Here is a 13,000-nt window from a genome sequence, read left to right on the forward strand (position 1 = left end):
AAACACAGTTTTGAATGGTGAAATTAGGGAAAAATGCTCAGAAGGATTTGAATTTTGCTCCCCTTTAATCCTTATTGATTTTAATCTGTTAATGAAATTATTTTGCGTGTCCACAAAAATAGTGATTTTTAAAATATTTGTCTTCCAAATAAATCTGTCAGAAATGGAAAAATAATCTCAAATATCTGAAAATTGGTTTCTCTAATTGGTCAACATTTTGTTTCTACTTCAGACTTTTGAAATTTCATTCAGTTGATCTGTAATTCTCTTTCCTCTTTCAAAAAAAGCATTGTTTCAAATTCCAAAATTAACACTTGTTATTTTTGAAAATCTTGCATCTAAAAACTCTGATGATTTTGCCATGTTTCCAGAATGACCAAGAGACAAATTTTAGCCAAATACTTCCTGTCCCATTATGGATTTCAGATGAATCAGCATTTACATTTATTTTGGTGAAAGAATTCTCACCAGATCTATATATAGCCAGTATTCCTTGTCTGAGGGGAAATAATAAAGAGGAAACATGAACTTTTTGATTCTAGCCATTAAGATTGTCTTCCACCTGTCAGGATATCAAATTTCTGTAAGCCTGGGATCTCATCTTCACCCTGTCACAGATTTCCTACACAGCCCTGAGCAGCTTGGTAAGTTATCCCTCTTCTTTAATTCTCCCCTCTTCGGTATTTTCATCCCTGGTTAAATGTTGCCTACTAAATGTATGGCAAGGCAATATATATTATATGAGGCCAAATTAACCCCTGAAGTGCCCTGACATCCTGACAGAATGAGATCAGCTGGTCAGAAGCAGTGGGAGGGCACCAGCACCAGCCCTGAGTGGTGAGCAGGTTATGCGCTTTAGATATAAAAGCCCTTTTCTCCCAGCAGTGACACAAGGAAACTGGCCCAAATCTGAGCCCACACTGCCCCTCTCCTAGAGATCAGCCAGCCCTACTGGTGTGTACCCTCCCCTCACATCTGTCTTCCACCTTCTGCCCTAAGGAATTATGCTGCTCTTCCAGTCATTCCCATCTGTTCCCAGGTAACCAAGAAGCACAGCAAAATGCTCAGGAGTGTATTACATGCAGATGTAATAGAGACTATTGTATGTATTTAACCATGGAAATCTTGGAAATCTTCAGGGATAGAAGAAGGTTCTGGTTTGCATAACTGTGTGTGATGACATCCAGGACCTCCCTAACTGGGCTTTGTTCTCCAGCACACATGGTGAGAAGACTGGAGTAGATTCCAAATTACTTCTTGCTTTCTCAGAAGAGGATCCCTAACCACACCATCAGCATCCTCGCTGATGTGATACATTTGTGTTTGTCAGCATTAAGATCATAGCCAAGATGGGTCCCATTTTGCTATGCTAAACACATAATTAACCATATTTCTTCTTTAGCATATTCCCTTGGACATAATATTTAGGGCAGTGGCGTCACTGGCAGATGCTCTTGAGAGAAGTGCTGCTTACTTGAAATTAAAGGAGCCACAGATCTGCTTCAGTGAGCAAAATCTGTGGTGATGTCAATATACTGTGGAGAGATAGCACAACAGGAGTGAGAGTGAGATAGATATATTGACAGCCAAACAAGAGGTGGGTAGGTGTAGAGGTAGGTGAATAGTTTGCTTGATAAAAAGATTTACTTTACAAATAAATCTAACCAACATATTAAAACAGCGACCTTGAACAAAAATAATAGAATTATCATCCTATTGCAGTGTATTGTGTTACTGAAATACAAAGGAAAGGGGATATAGGCAACTTTTTTAAACTTTGTACATCACCAGCTTAGGTACTACTTCACTGCAGTATGAGCATTTCTGTCTGTGCATTTGAGAAGACAACAAGGCAGAACACATATAGTAAATACTTCAGGAAAGGGTAAAGAAAATCCACATCAATTGTAGAAGGATTGGACGGGATCCCAGCTCATAAGCCTGAGGATGGAAGAATCTACACAAGTCCTAATGACACTGTAAACCTTTTCAAAGTGGGGGATTCCAAGAATGTGAAAGCAATCAAACCAACAAATACAGCCTAAAACTACACATGACATAATCCAAGCCATTCACTGTGGAGTGGGAGGGAATCATGTCAGATAGAGCGTTAAGCATTGGGAGAGAGGTAATGGAGGTAATTGAGGCACCAGCACCAGAACTATTCAATAATAGATTAGATAAGTAGTAGAAATAATGTAGGGGAATATCCTGCATGGCACAGGGACTTGAACTAAATTACCCAGGAGGAGAATAATTGCAATTATAGATCTGTCCGCCACCACTAGAAAAGAGTGGTACCAGGTGCAAGTATTAATTTTATTAAAAACTAAACTGGAATGTACACACTCTCAAACATAGCCAAAAGCCATATATAATCTATTTAGGAATGAAACTCAACCCTGTTTCACAGATCTATATATTATTGTGTTAATTTCAATTTTTTGCAAAGCTGATGCTGGTGTGACGCTGAGAAAGGATATGGTCTGCAAAGTCTGTTAAAGATAAGTCTCTGCTCCTTTATTTCATTCATGTTGGAAGTGTGTTATGTTTGAATTGTGAATCTGACATTTCATTGTCCTTTTTTTATATTCATAAAAGATGGTTTGGAATAATCTGAATATATAAAACAGTCTGAAAATATAAACCATGTATTCTTCTGATCCTTGTAGTGGAAAGCAGAAACAGCACTGGAAAATTAGCATACACAACCTTTCACATGATGTAAGAGCTTCTCCTTTAACCATTTCTAAGAGCCTGGTGTCCCACACGTCTCAGGTCCTGCACCCAGAAAATTAAACCATGCATTTTTCAGCATTTTTATTGAGAGAGGGACTCATTTTATTCTTATGGAGAAAAAAAGATCAAAAGAGACTCATTCCAAGCCATTTGACTTTGGTATCAATATTCCAGGGAGTTTGCTAGATGTGCTACTCAGCCTCCAAGCAGCTCTGTGAGGATCAGAATAATCTAGTCTATCCTGACAACAGCACTTCTTCAAAATACAGCTGTAGAGTGGAAAGCCGCATGTTTACATTTGCATGCCTTTCAGAAGTCGCCAGAGTCTTTCCCCAAATTGCTTTCAGTTACCATGTTTCTGGGTTTGCTTACAGCAATCCCCAGCCAGATTTACTGTGCAAGGTGCTTTCAGTTCAAGTGCTGTCCCCTGCCACTGCTGTCACCATCCTGAGTAACCCCTTCACACATGAACTCAGAGATTTCAACAGAAAACATAAGGATTCATTGATCCTGGCATCTGATCCAGGTCAAAAGATTTTTCAATAAAGGGACAAGTAGGCATGTGAGGGGACATTTCCCCATTGATTTAGATCAGAGTCCAATGACATGACAAAGGGGGCTGATGTCTTGACTGTATCAGTCATCTGCTATTTCTGATAGCAATGCTTATAGACTCTCTGTCTCCCTTGAGACATGCAAGTGACTGAGAGATTGAGTTTCATTAAAGGTGGCATTTGTCTTAATAAGTGAGTTGCTAGTTTTAATACATATTTTCAAAATATTTTGCATTTCAAAATTAGATTTTTTTAAATCATTATTTTATTATCATATTCTACTAACAAAATAACACCATGGAAATGCTAAGAAACAGTCTGAAAACAGCCTGTTGGTTGCTATGTTTTTAATTCTGTGAGCTTCTTAATATGAAAAGATATCTGAATTTTCCAGATATTTTTTCACAGGTTTTATGATGCAATCTGTAAGTTTACAATGCTAAGCATATTTCTTTTATGATTTAGCTGTTATCTTTTCATATATTTTGCCTGCATCCCAATTTTACAACTTTACCACATGGTTATTAAAAGCTTGTTAACACAAGGATATAAAAACTAGTGCCATTTTCCTTACCCACTTAAATGTCAGGTTTGGTAGTCTAGGGAAGCAAACACATATGTGAAGTAATTATTTAATAATGGAAATTGAATACAGATATTTAGTTACAAATCCACAAATTGCAGTGTGTTTTAAAAACACATGCACATCCTACCACATAACATTTCCTACAGAGTAATTAGGGTTCTTTGCATCGATAATTTCACATTGATGACTCTCTAAGCAAACACTGAAATTACACAGTAATGTACCATAACAGCCCCAGACTGCTTCCCTTGTGCTGCACAAAAAGGCAGAGTTATGTCACTGTATGGGGCACAAAAGTCAACAATCTTACATACACAAAACATGGGAGACTGCTAAAACCAAAACTTTTTCAACCACGTAGAGTTTTTCAGTGTTTTATTATATGCTAAAGCACATACAAACATACCTGAAAATACAGGAGCATCAGGTATATACTCTGCTGATAACTGGGAATCAGTGTAAAGATATTATAAATCTGTTTGCATGAAAGAACATGGGGATGTTCAGATCTTTATCAGTTCACACAAAGGATTGATTAAAACTCAGTAAAACAGTGAAAGATTCAGTAGACATTGCAAGGGAAGAGTGAAAGACATTTATCCATGGGTCCCAGTTATTTACTTGCAAAATAGATCTAAACTTGTCATTTACTTACAAAAAATGAGAAAAAGAGAATATTTATGTTGTCAGGAGTAACTAAAGGAAGTGTATATATCTCACAGTGAGTATAGTCTATACATGTGTAGGCTGATCTACATCTCCCAGAGGACTGGAATGCAGACAACATTCTGATTAACTGGCAGACAAATCTCCTTTCTGATTTGAGCATTGGTGTTACTTTAGAAAGATATAATAACTGCATACAGGGATTTTTTTTTTAGTAAAATATTTTTGGTCATGATGTTTAGACAGAACTAAGAGTTCACATCAATCTCACAGTCATGTTGGCTCTGTGTGTAACTTTGCTTTCCTCATTAGTGGTCACAAATAAAACTTTGAGTGTTCCCAGATAAAATTTATAGGCAGAACTGAGGTTCTCGTAGCTGCCCCATAGCTGGTTGTTAAAAGAAATGAGGAGCTGGATCTGGAAGATTTGGGGAGAACAGTCAGGATGAAAGCTAATCCAGATTCAATCAAGTGTTGATCTTCAAAAATTATTAAATTATATCCCCTCTTGATTAGAGCCATGCTGGTTCAATAATTTAATTCAAAATAGAAACAGCCATGAAAAAGAACTTCCCCAGATGATTTCTCATATGATGCATCCTCTATAAAGGTTATACTTCTGACCTCCAGATCTAAGTGTGAAAGTAATGAAAAAAATCAAAACTGTGGGAGAGGATCTGTTGTTTAATAAAGTGACACTTCTTTCTGTGTAACAATTAACAAACTGATGTAAAACCTTTGAGCAGTCTGGGGTGGCCTCTGCTCCAACCAGAACAGCTCTGCAAAAATATTTATTTTTGTTTATGATTTTGGATCATAACCCATGTTGTTCTTCTTCTTGGATTCTGCAATGAATTTTTGTCTTCCTTAAGTTTTATTAATCTTGCCTAGATTCAAATTAATCTCTCCTGGGAGACAAAGCTATGACTCCTGTTTCTTTGTCTAATTCCTCTATTGTCAATCATTGGTGGCTTCCTTGCAGAGCATGAAACATTACTACTTTTTGGGGTAACACTGCAAGCCTTCCTCTAGGCAGATGAAACCCTTCTTTAGCATACAAACATATAAAATGTGTAGTAAATTCAATCCTTTCCTTAAAAAAGGAAGAAAAGTTATCATTTCAAGTTGGTAAAACAAGCACAAAAAACACAAAAACAAACAAACAAACAAACAAAAAACCCAAATCCATGAAAAGGAGAGAAGCAGCAGGAAAGTTTTCATATTCTAGATCAACACCTAGTAAGGCCATGGAACTATGCCGAGTAACTCTTTTCTCTCTAGTCTGTAGCACACCTTCCCTCACCTCGTGCAGGTGAGACCCCAGCCTGGTCAGGAGCAGAAATCTAAACAGCACGGGGGTGGACAAGGCTGGGACAATGTCCTCGTGATGGCCCATCAAGGTGTTTATGTATGTGATGATTACAGAACAAAGCAAAACAAAACAAAATTGTAATGAGCATCTGGTCCAGCCTCCTGATCACAGGACTCCAGTGGGAAACCAGTCCTAGGGGAGTTTTCCAAAACCTTCCAACAGAGCAGATAAGTGAGAAGGCTTGCTCTCCAGCAGAAAAAAAATGAATTTTCTAATTCTCAGCACACTTCTGACAAGAAAAGTAATCTGATTGGTCATCCTAAGCTCTGGAAATTTTACAGCATAACAGGTGATATGAAAATCAAGTTTTCTGGAGCTGCTGCACCTAGAATGAGTCTTGTGAGGCTTTTATGAATAGGTGGAGGAGACTGAGCAGATTTTTTAAGCACTTTCATTACACTCTTTTAATGAGTAATGCATTTATGTATGTATCCAACGCATTTGTGTATGCATCCAACTGATTTTTAAATATATTTTCCTGTTGATAAATGTCATATTTATTTGTTAATTTTTTTTTTTTTTTAAAGATTCAGGCACCAGGTCTTACTCTTAACTCTCTTTCCGATTTAGTTTATAGAGAATTCCGAGGGAGCCTGCTGGTACATATGTGCCATGCCTAACACAGGGGACCTCCCAGCACAGGCAGGGCTTCTTCAGGTTATTCTGATAATCATAAAAAAAAATTATATGAACTTTTGATAGACAATATGGAAAAACACACACTTCTCAAGCAGTTGCACCATCCCTTTTCATTGTGTCAAACCTTTAACAGCATGTTTTTAAATCTCAGTTCCAGCAGCTAATCAGCTTTAGCACTGTTTGGAGTTGGACTTGGTTGTTTGGTTTGGTTTGGTTTGGTTATTTGTTTGTTTGTTTGTTTGTTTGTATTTTTTCTTTTTTTTTCCTGAAACTGCTTGCTAGCTCTGTCAGAATTTTTTTTAGGATTTGAGGGTTTGGGGATTTTGGGTTGGTTTTTTTATTTTTTGGTTGAGGTTTGGAGTTTTTTGTTTGATTGGATGGTTTGGGGGGTTGTTTGGCATTTGTTTGCCTGTTTGCTTGTTTAGTTCTGCTCTGGTCATTCCTTGAAGTCTCTCATCAACACATTAGCCGTACAGTGGCTTGTGGCAATCTCCTGTTGCAGCAAGGAGCAATTAACAATTGCAAACACAATTGTTTTGAGCTGTAAAAGAAATGTCAGTAATATTCAGTGTGATCAGCATTGACTGCTCGGCTGGGAATCCCGATACATCCTGAACTTGGTTTTCTTCAAAGTCCCCTTGCCCCTGGCCGTGTTATCGTGTGTAGCAACAGTTTGGATAATACTTATGGCCAGTACTCTCAGAACCACCACTTTTACCTTGATGGGAAACGAATATTTTGGGGTAGTTATTTATTCCTCCTTGCTACACGGCTGTTCCGGGCGTTCGTTGTTCATTAACTCCTAACGATCGGGTCCTTCAGCAACAAGCTGCGAAACCTGACCGCGTGCTAACTCCTCTTGCCTGCAGAACTACTCTTCCCGTTGTTTCTGTTGAATAAAACAAACCTCCCCCCGTTTTCGTGGGTTCGTATTTTCCTTCATTTTGCTTCTGTAACTCCAAAAGCAATTTGAAAGGAAAAATGGTAAAGCAGGGAGAAGACTGAAAATGGTTCGATAAATGTAGTGAAAAGTAGATTAATTGCAGAATAGCGATTTCTTATATGGTTATTTTTCACTACGGAGACGTAGGAGGGTGCAATCATGTGGAAGGACAGCGTCTTTAAATAAAGTTTAGTTCCATGTTAAAGAACTAAAGGAAGGGACCCTAGTGTATAGCTGTTGCATCTGATTGAACTTCCATTGCTAGGGATTTAGAAAAAGGTGGATTTGCTTCTATTGGTATTAATTAGTCTGGTAATAGTAGTCAAGTAATGGGGTGTAGACATGGAAAACATTAGAACAAACAACGAAAGGAAGGATCCGAAACAGATCACCAGTTATGAAATACAGAAAAACAGGAACCATAGATCTTCACTCTGGGAAATGTGTTTTTTAGCCACGGAGCAACTCGCAGACTCAGAGGATTTTAATTTCTTTAACTATCATTATAAATTCGGACGAGAAAAGAAGCGTGAGTCCTGCTGTCCAGACCATCAGTTCGTTGCCTGCACCTTCCCGGGAGTGGCAGTTTAGGGAAACCTGAGCTATGAAACGCACCCAGCAGGTCCCCTTAAGCCTGTCCACTTGCTGACACCACCCTGACCACAGCCTCGACTTTTTTTTTTTTTTTTTTTTTTTTTTTTTTTCAGAGCAAGGGGACTCTGTGAGACAACTCTTGCTGCTTGACACTGACTGAAAACGGATTAAAAAGCGAGAGGAGAGGTCAAACAACACTCCTAGATCACCGCGGCGGCCAGAAAGCTTCAGACGGCCGAGGAAAGCGTTTCCCCGGGTTCGGCTGGAGCCGGCCTCGGCTCCCGGCTGCGGCACCTCCCCGGCTGGGAGCGAACCCCGGCAGCCGCCCCGAGCCGCGGGGATTCGCCTGCGCCGGGGTCCTCTCGCTGGGCTGGGGGATCCTTGCGCATCTGCATCAATTGCCCACGGAAAGACAAACGGAAGAGTGAGAAAAGGAAAGAAAACCCCTTCTTATCTAGCCGAAACAAAATATCGTGCTTTTTTCCCCACTGGGAAAATCGATGAGCTGCCATTCGCGCATGCAAGGGTGAATTTCGTAATGCGACGATTATGCTTTTATTTTTAAATTGTGCTCTTTATTTGTAAAATAAGAACCATCGATGTACTCTAGGAAATATCTTTTCTTTGATACTACCTAGTAGTGACTATTGAAAAGGCAGGAGTTTCATCTTTCTGAAAAGGTTTATTTCCAACCTTGGGATATAAAGCATGTTAACTTAGAAACCAAAAGACCACAAAAACGTTTGCAAATTTATACGTAGATAGATATAAAAAAAAAAATTTAAATCCCTCTTTTTACCCTAGGATAGCAGGTAAAACCGTCCCACGAGATTTCGAGGGGCGGGATTAGCACAACAGACAGCTTGTCTTGTCCTGTTAAAACATCACACGACCCCCAGTCTGAGAACCAGATAGCGCAAAACATGTAAGAGAGATCTTGGGGTGTTTCCTCCGAAGGGGAAAAAAGCAGGAAAGTCACAGTTTGAGAACCAGATCTGAGGAAAGGTGTCTACATTTTGATAATGTAAAAGGTGGGGAGAAGCTACTCGGAGGGATATTAGAGGAGGAGAGTTTGAGATAGAGAAGCACAGAGCGGCCTTCGCCATTTACCAATCTGTATGTAACGTGACTCGGTTCACGGTAAAGCGATGGCCACGGTGCACGGGACAGACACGGGGACACAGTCCCCATGGACTGAGGCAGAGCACCGGCCCTCCTGTAATACCGGAATGGGATAATTTGGAAGGGCGGCAGGCAGAGCACGTCCCCGTTTCTTTGGTGGCTCCGTGTTATCTCCTCCGTCCTGACCACCGAAAAAGCGCTGCAAGAGGGAGAGCGGGTTGGCACCGCCCTTCCGAGCTTTAGCAACGTGTCGGCAGCCCACGGACACGCGTGGGGGGAGCCCGGGCAGCCCCTCCGTGGGCCGGGTGGCGAAGACGGACACTCCACCTGCACAGCGGGGTCATAAATAAAATCGGGGCGGCCCCCGGCAAGGGAAGGTCTGAGGCCAGGGCTATACGTCCCCGTCCACCAGGCTGAAGTGTTTGCCCGGCCCGGGGAGGCAGAGGTAGGGGATGGCGCTGCTCGGGCAGAGCAGGGGGAAAGGCAGCGGCAGCAAGCAGCGACTGAGCAGGGGGCTGTCCTTGTAGAGGGATGGGAAGGAGAGAGCCGAGGCGGCAGTGGGGGGCTGCGGCTCCCCGGGGGGCTCTGCCGGCCCCGGTCCCTGGCCCTCGGGCTCGGATGACATTTGTCTCTTGAGCTTGTTACGGCGGTTCTGGAACCAGATCTTCACCTGGGTCTCGGTGAGGTGCAGCGAGGCGGCCAGCCCGGCCCTCTCGGAGCTGCTCAGGTAGCGCTTCACATCGAAGGTGGACTCCAGCTGGAACACCTGGCTCTTGGAGAAGATGGTCCGTGTCTTCTTCCTGCCGCCTGCCGCCGATGATCTGCCGTTCTCTCCAGAGCCCCCGGCCTCTCGCGGCGGCGGCTGCCGGGGACCGCGTAACCCCTCCGTGGGGAGCGGGGACCCCGCATCGCCGCCCTCGGGGCGGAGGCCGCGGCTCGTCCCTTCTGCCCGGAACCGGTGGGGCTCGCTGCCTGCAAGGGCAAAGTACAGCATCAGTCCCCGCTGCAGCCCGCGCCCCCGCCCCGCATGCACGCACGGCCCGTGAGAGAGGGTGGGGGGACAGGATGGGGAGGGGGCTGCCGAGGGCTGGCTGTGGTCCCACACCCTCCAGAGGGAAGAAGGGTGAGGTGCTTCCATAAGGATCCAAGGAAATCCCTCTGCCAGCTGTATGACAGGAAAGTGAAGGGCTCCTGGACACGGGACAGACAGCCGCAGGAGCCCGGGAGGGGGGCACAACACCCTGGAAGCAGGTTGGTGCGTGGCATCTCCCCGCGTCCGCCCGCGGAGCCTCCCCTCCACTCGCGTGTGCGTGTGTGTCTGTGTCTGTGTTCGCGTGTGTCTGTATTTGTGTGTGCGTGTCTGTGTCTGTGCCTGTGCCTGTGTCCGTATCTGTGTCTGCGTCCGTGTCCATATCCGTGCCTGTGTCTGTGTCCGTGTCCGTATCCGTGCCCGTGCCCGTGCCTGTGTGTGCGTGCGCTGGCCCGGCCCGGCCCGGCGGCACTGGGGGTGCCCAGGTTCCGCCTGGGTAGGGGCCGGACTGCGACCCGACGTGCGGGACAGCCTGAGGCGGCTGCTGGCCGTACCCGAGTCGCTGGAGCCTTTACTGGGGTCTTGCTCCTCAGGCCCCTCTCCCTCCTTTTCCTCCTCCTCCTCTTCCTCCGGCAGCGCGCAGCAGGCTCTGCCCTGCTCCCTGGCCGGGCGGCGGGGGCCGGGCTGCAGGATGCTGTCGATGCTGAAGGCCGGCGGCGCGGCCGGGGCCGGAGGAGCTCGGCGGCCGCTCCCGAGCTGCACCATGGCGCGACGAACCGAGCGTGTGTGAGCCGGGCGTGTCCGGGCCGAGCGTGTCCGGGCCGAGCGCGTCCGAGCCGGGCGTGTCCGAACCGGCCGTGTCCGGGCCGAGCGCGCCCGAGCCGGGTGTGACCGGGCCGAGCGCGTCCGAGCCGGGCGTGACCGGGCCGAGCGCGTCCGAGCCGGGCGTGACCGGGCCGAGCGCGTCCGAGCCGGGCGTGTCCGGGCCGAACCGCGCCGAGCCGCGCCGAGGAACTGGCGGCGGCGGCGGGAGAGCGGCGGCGGCAGCCGGGGCGGAGGGAAGGATGGGTCCGTGTAGGAGGAGGGGTCGGGGTGACGGAGGGAGGGGATGGAGCTAGAGGGAGCCAAAGGACTGAGGACGGGGGGAGCGGTGCAAGGGAGGGAAGACTGCAGAGAGGAGAGGGAGAAGGAAAAGGAGCAGGGACTAGAGGGAAGCGGGGAGGAAGGGAGGGGCGGGGAGCACGCCGAGGTGTCCCGAAAGGGTGCCCCGGCCAGCCGCGGCAGGGCAGGGCTGGCTGCCCTCCTGCCTAGGCCCTTCTCTGTAAGTGGGCGGAGGGAAGGCAGAGCCAGAGCCCACGGCAAAGGCGAAGAGGAGGTGGGAGGGCAGAAGGGAGATCTCTGGATTGAAGGAGAAGAATTGAGGGAGAAGATTGGGAAGAGGAGAATAAGGAGGAGTCCAGCGAGGGAGGGAGGGAGGGAGGGAGGGAGGGAGGGAGGGAGGGAGGGAGGGAGGGAGGGAGGGAGGGAGGGAGGGAGGAAGGAAGGAAGGAAGGAAGGAAGGAAGGAAGGAAGGAAGGAGGAAGGAAGGAAGGAAGGAAGGAAGGAGGAAGGAAGGAAGGAAGAAGGAAGGAAGGAAGGAAGGAAGGAAGGAAGGAAGGAAGGAAGGAAGGAAGGAAGGAAGGAAGGGAAGGAAGGAAGGGAAGGAAGGAAGGGAAGGAAGGAAGGAAGGAAGGAAGGAAGGAAGGAAGGGAAGGAAGGAAGGAAGGAAGGAAGGAAGGAAGGAAGAAGGAAGGAAGGAAGGAAGGGAAGGAAGGAAGGAAGGAAGGAGGAAGGAAGGAAGGAAGGAAGGAAGGGAAGGGAAGGAAGGGAAGGGAAGGAAGGGAAGGAAGGAAGGAAGGAAGGAAGGAAGGAAGGGAAGGAAGGAAGGAAGGGAAGGAAGGAAGGAAGGAAGGAAGGAAGGAAGGAAGGAAGGAAGGAAGGAAGGAAGGAAGGAAGGAAGGAAGGAAGGAAGGAAGGAAGGAAGGAAGGAAGGAAGGAAGGAAGGAAGGAAGGAAGGAAGGAAGGAAGGAAGGAAGGAAGGAAGGAAGGAAGGAAGGAAGGAAGGAAGGAAGGAAGGAAGGAAGGAAGGAAGGAAGGAAGGAAGGAAGGAAGGAAGGAAGGAAGGAAGGAAGGAAGGAAGGAAGGAAGGAAGGAAGGAAGGAAGGAAGGAAGGAAGGAAGGAAGGAAGGAAGGAAGGAAGGAAGGAAGGAAGGAAGGAAGGAAGGAAGGAAGCTGCAAAACCCTTCCCTGTGTTTGTACAGCACCTGGCACGACCCCAGGCAGTCTGCGGAGGGCATTTGCTGCAGACTGTCCGTGCCGCTGTTCGGCAGTGGGGTAGACTGTGAAAGAGCAGTTCATACAGCCAGAGTCTCTTCCCTGCCGTCCTTCCACCTGCAGACTCTCAGACTGAGTACGAATGGTTCCCCCTTGGGAGAAGGGGATCCTTTTTCCCTCCCAACGAGCCCCGTGATGTCAGGCCACCCCAAAATCCACGCATAACTTCCACACATTCCCCACACACCTCACCATCCCCTCTACCTCCCCTGCTCCTCCCCGCGGGACAGCAGAGCTCTTCTGTAGCTTTCAAATGAGAAAGTGCCGGCTGCGTGAGTTCTCCAAGGTGTGCCTTTGGGGGATGGAGACGCGTTCACCTGAGCTGTGCAGCTTGGGGAAGGATCGATGTGTTTCTGTACTATCTTGAGAACTTGTGCTTCCC

At 46.3% G+C, this 13,000-nt stretch overlaps 1 protein-coding gene across 1 annotated transcript; it reads right to left on the reverse strand.

The window, feature by feature from the left end:
- Positions 1-8,755: 8,755 nt before the first annotated feature.
- LOC128787153 (homeobox protein HMX1-like) lies at positions 8,756-11,050 on the reverse strand. The gene is made up of 2 exons (XM_053941103.1): positions 10,800-11,050; positions 8,756-10,187 (listed from the first exon to the last, which is right to left on the reverse strand). Exons 1-2 carry the CDS (start codon positions 11,008-11,010, stop codon positions 9,607-9,609), a joined length of 792 nt encoding a protein of 263 aa, XP_053797078.1. The 5' UTR covers positions 11,011-11,050; the 3' UTR covers positions 8,756-9,606.
- Between the last annotated feature and the right edge of the window lie 1,950 nt (positions 11,051-13,000).

Source organism: Vidua chalybeata, chromosome 4 (genome assembly GCF_026979565.1).
Source record: "Vidua chalybeata isolate OUT-0048 chromosome 4, bVidCha1 merged haplotype, whole genome shotgun sequence".
NCBI classification, from domain to species: Eukaryota; Metazoa; Chordata; class Aves; order Passeriformes; family Viduidae; genus Vidua; species Vidua chalybeata.

Excerpts from the sequence above, each read along its gene's own strand:
- LOC128787153 (XM_053941103.1), bottom strand. The coding sequence starts at position 11,010 with ATGGTGCAGCTCGGGAGCGGCCGCCGAGCTCCTCCGGCCCCGGCCGCG. Across the intron at positions 10,188-10,799 it reads TAAAGGCTCCAGCGACTCGG|GCAGCGAGCCCCACCGGTTC; the intron begins GTACGGCCAGCA and ends TTGCCCTTGCAG.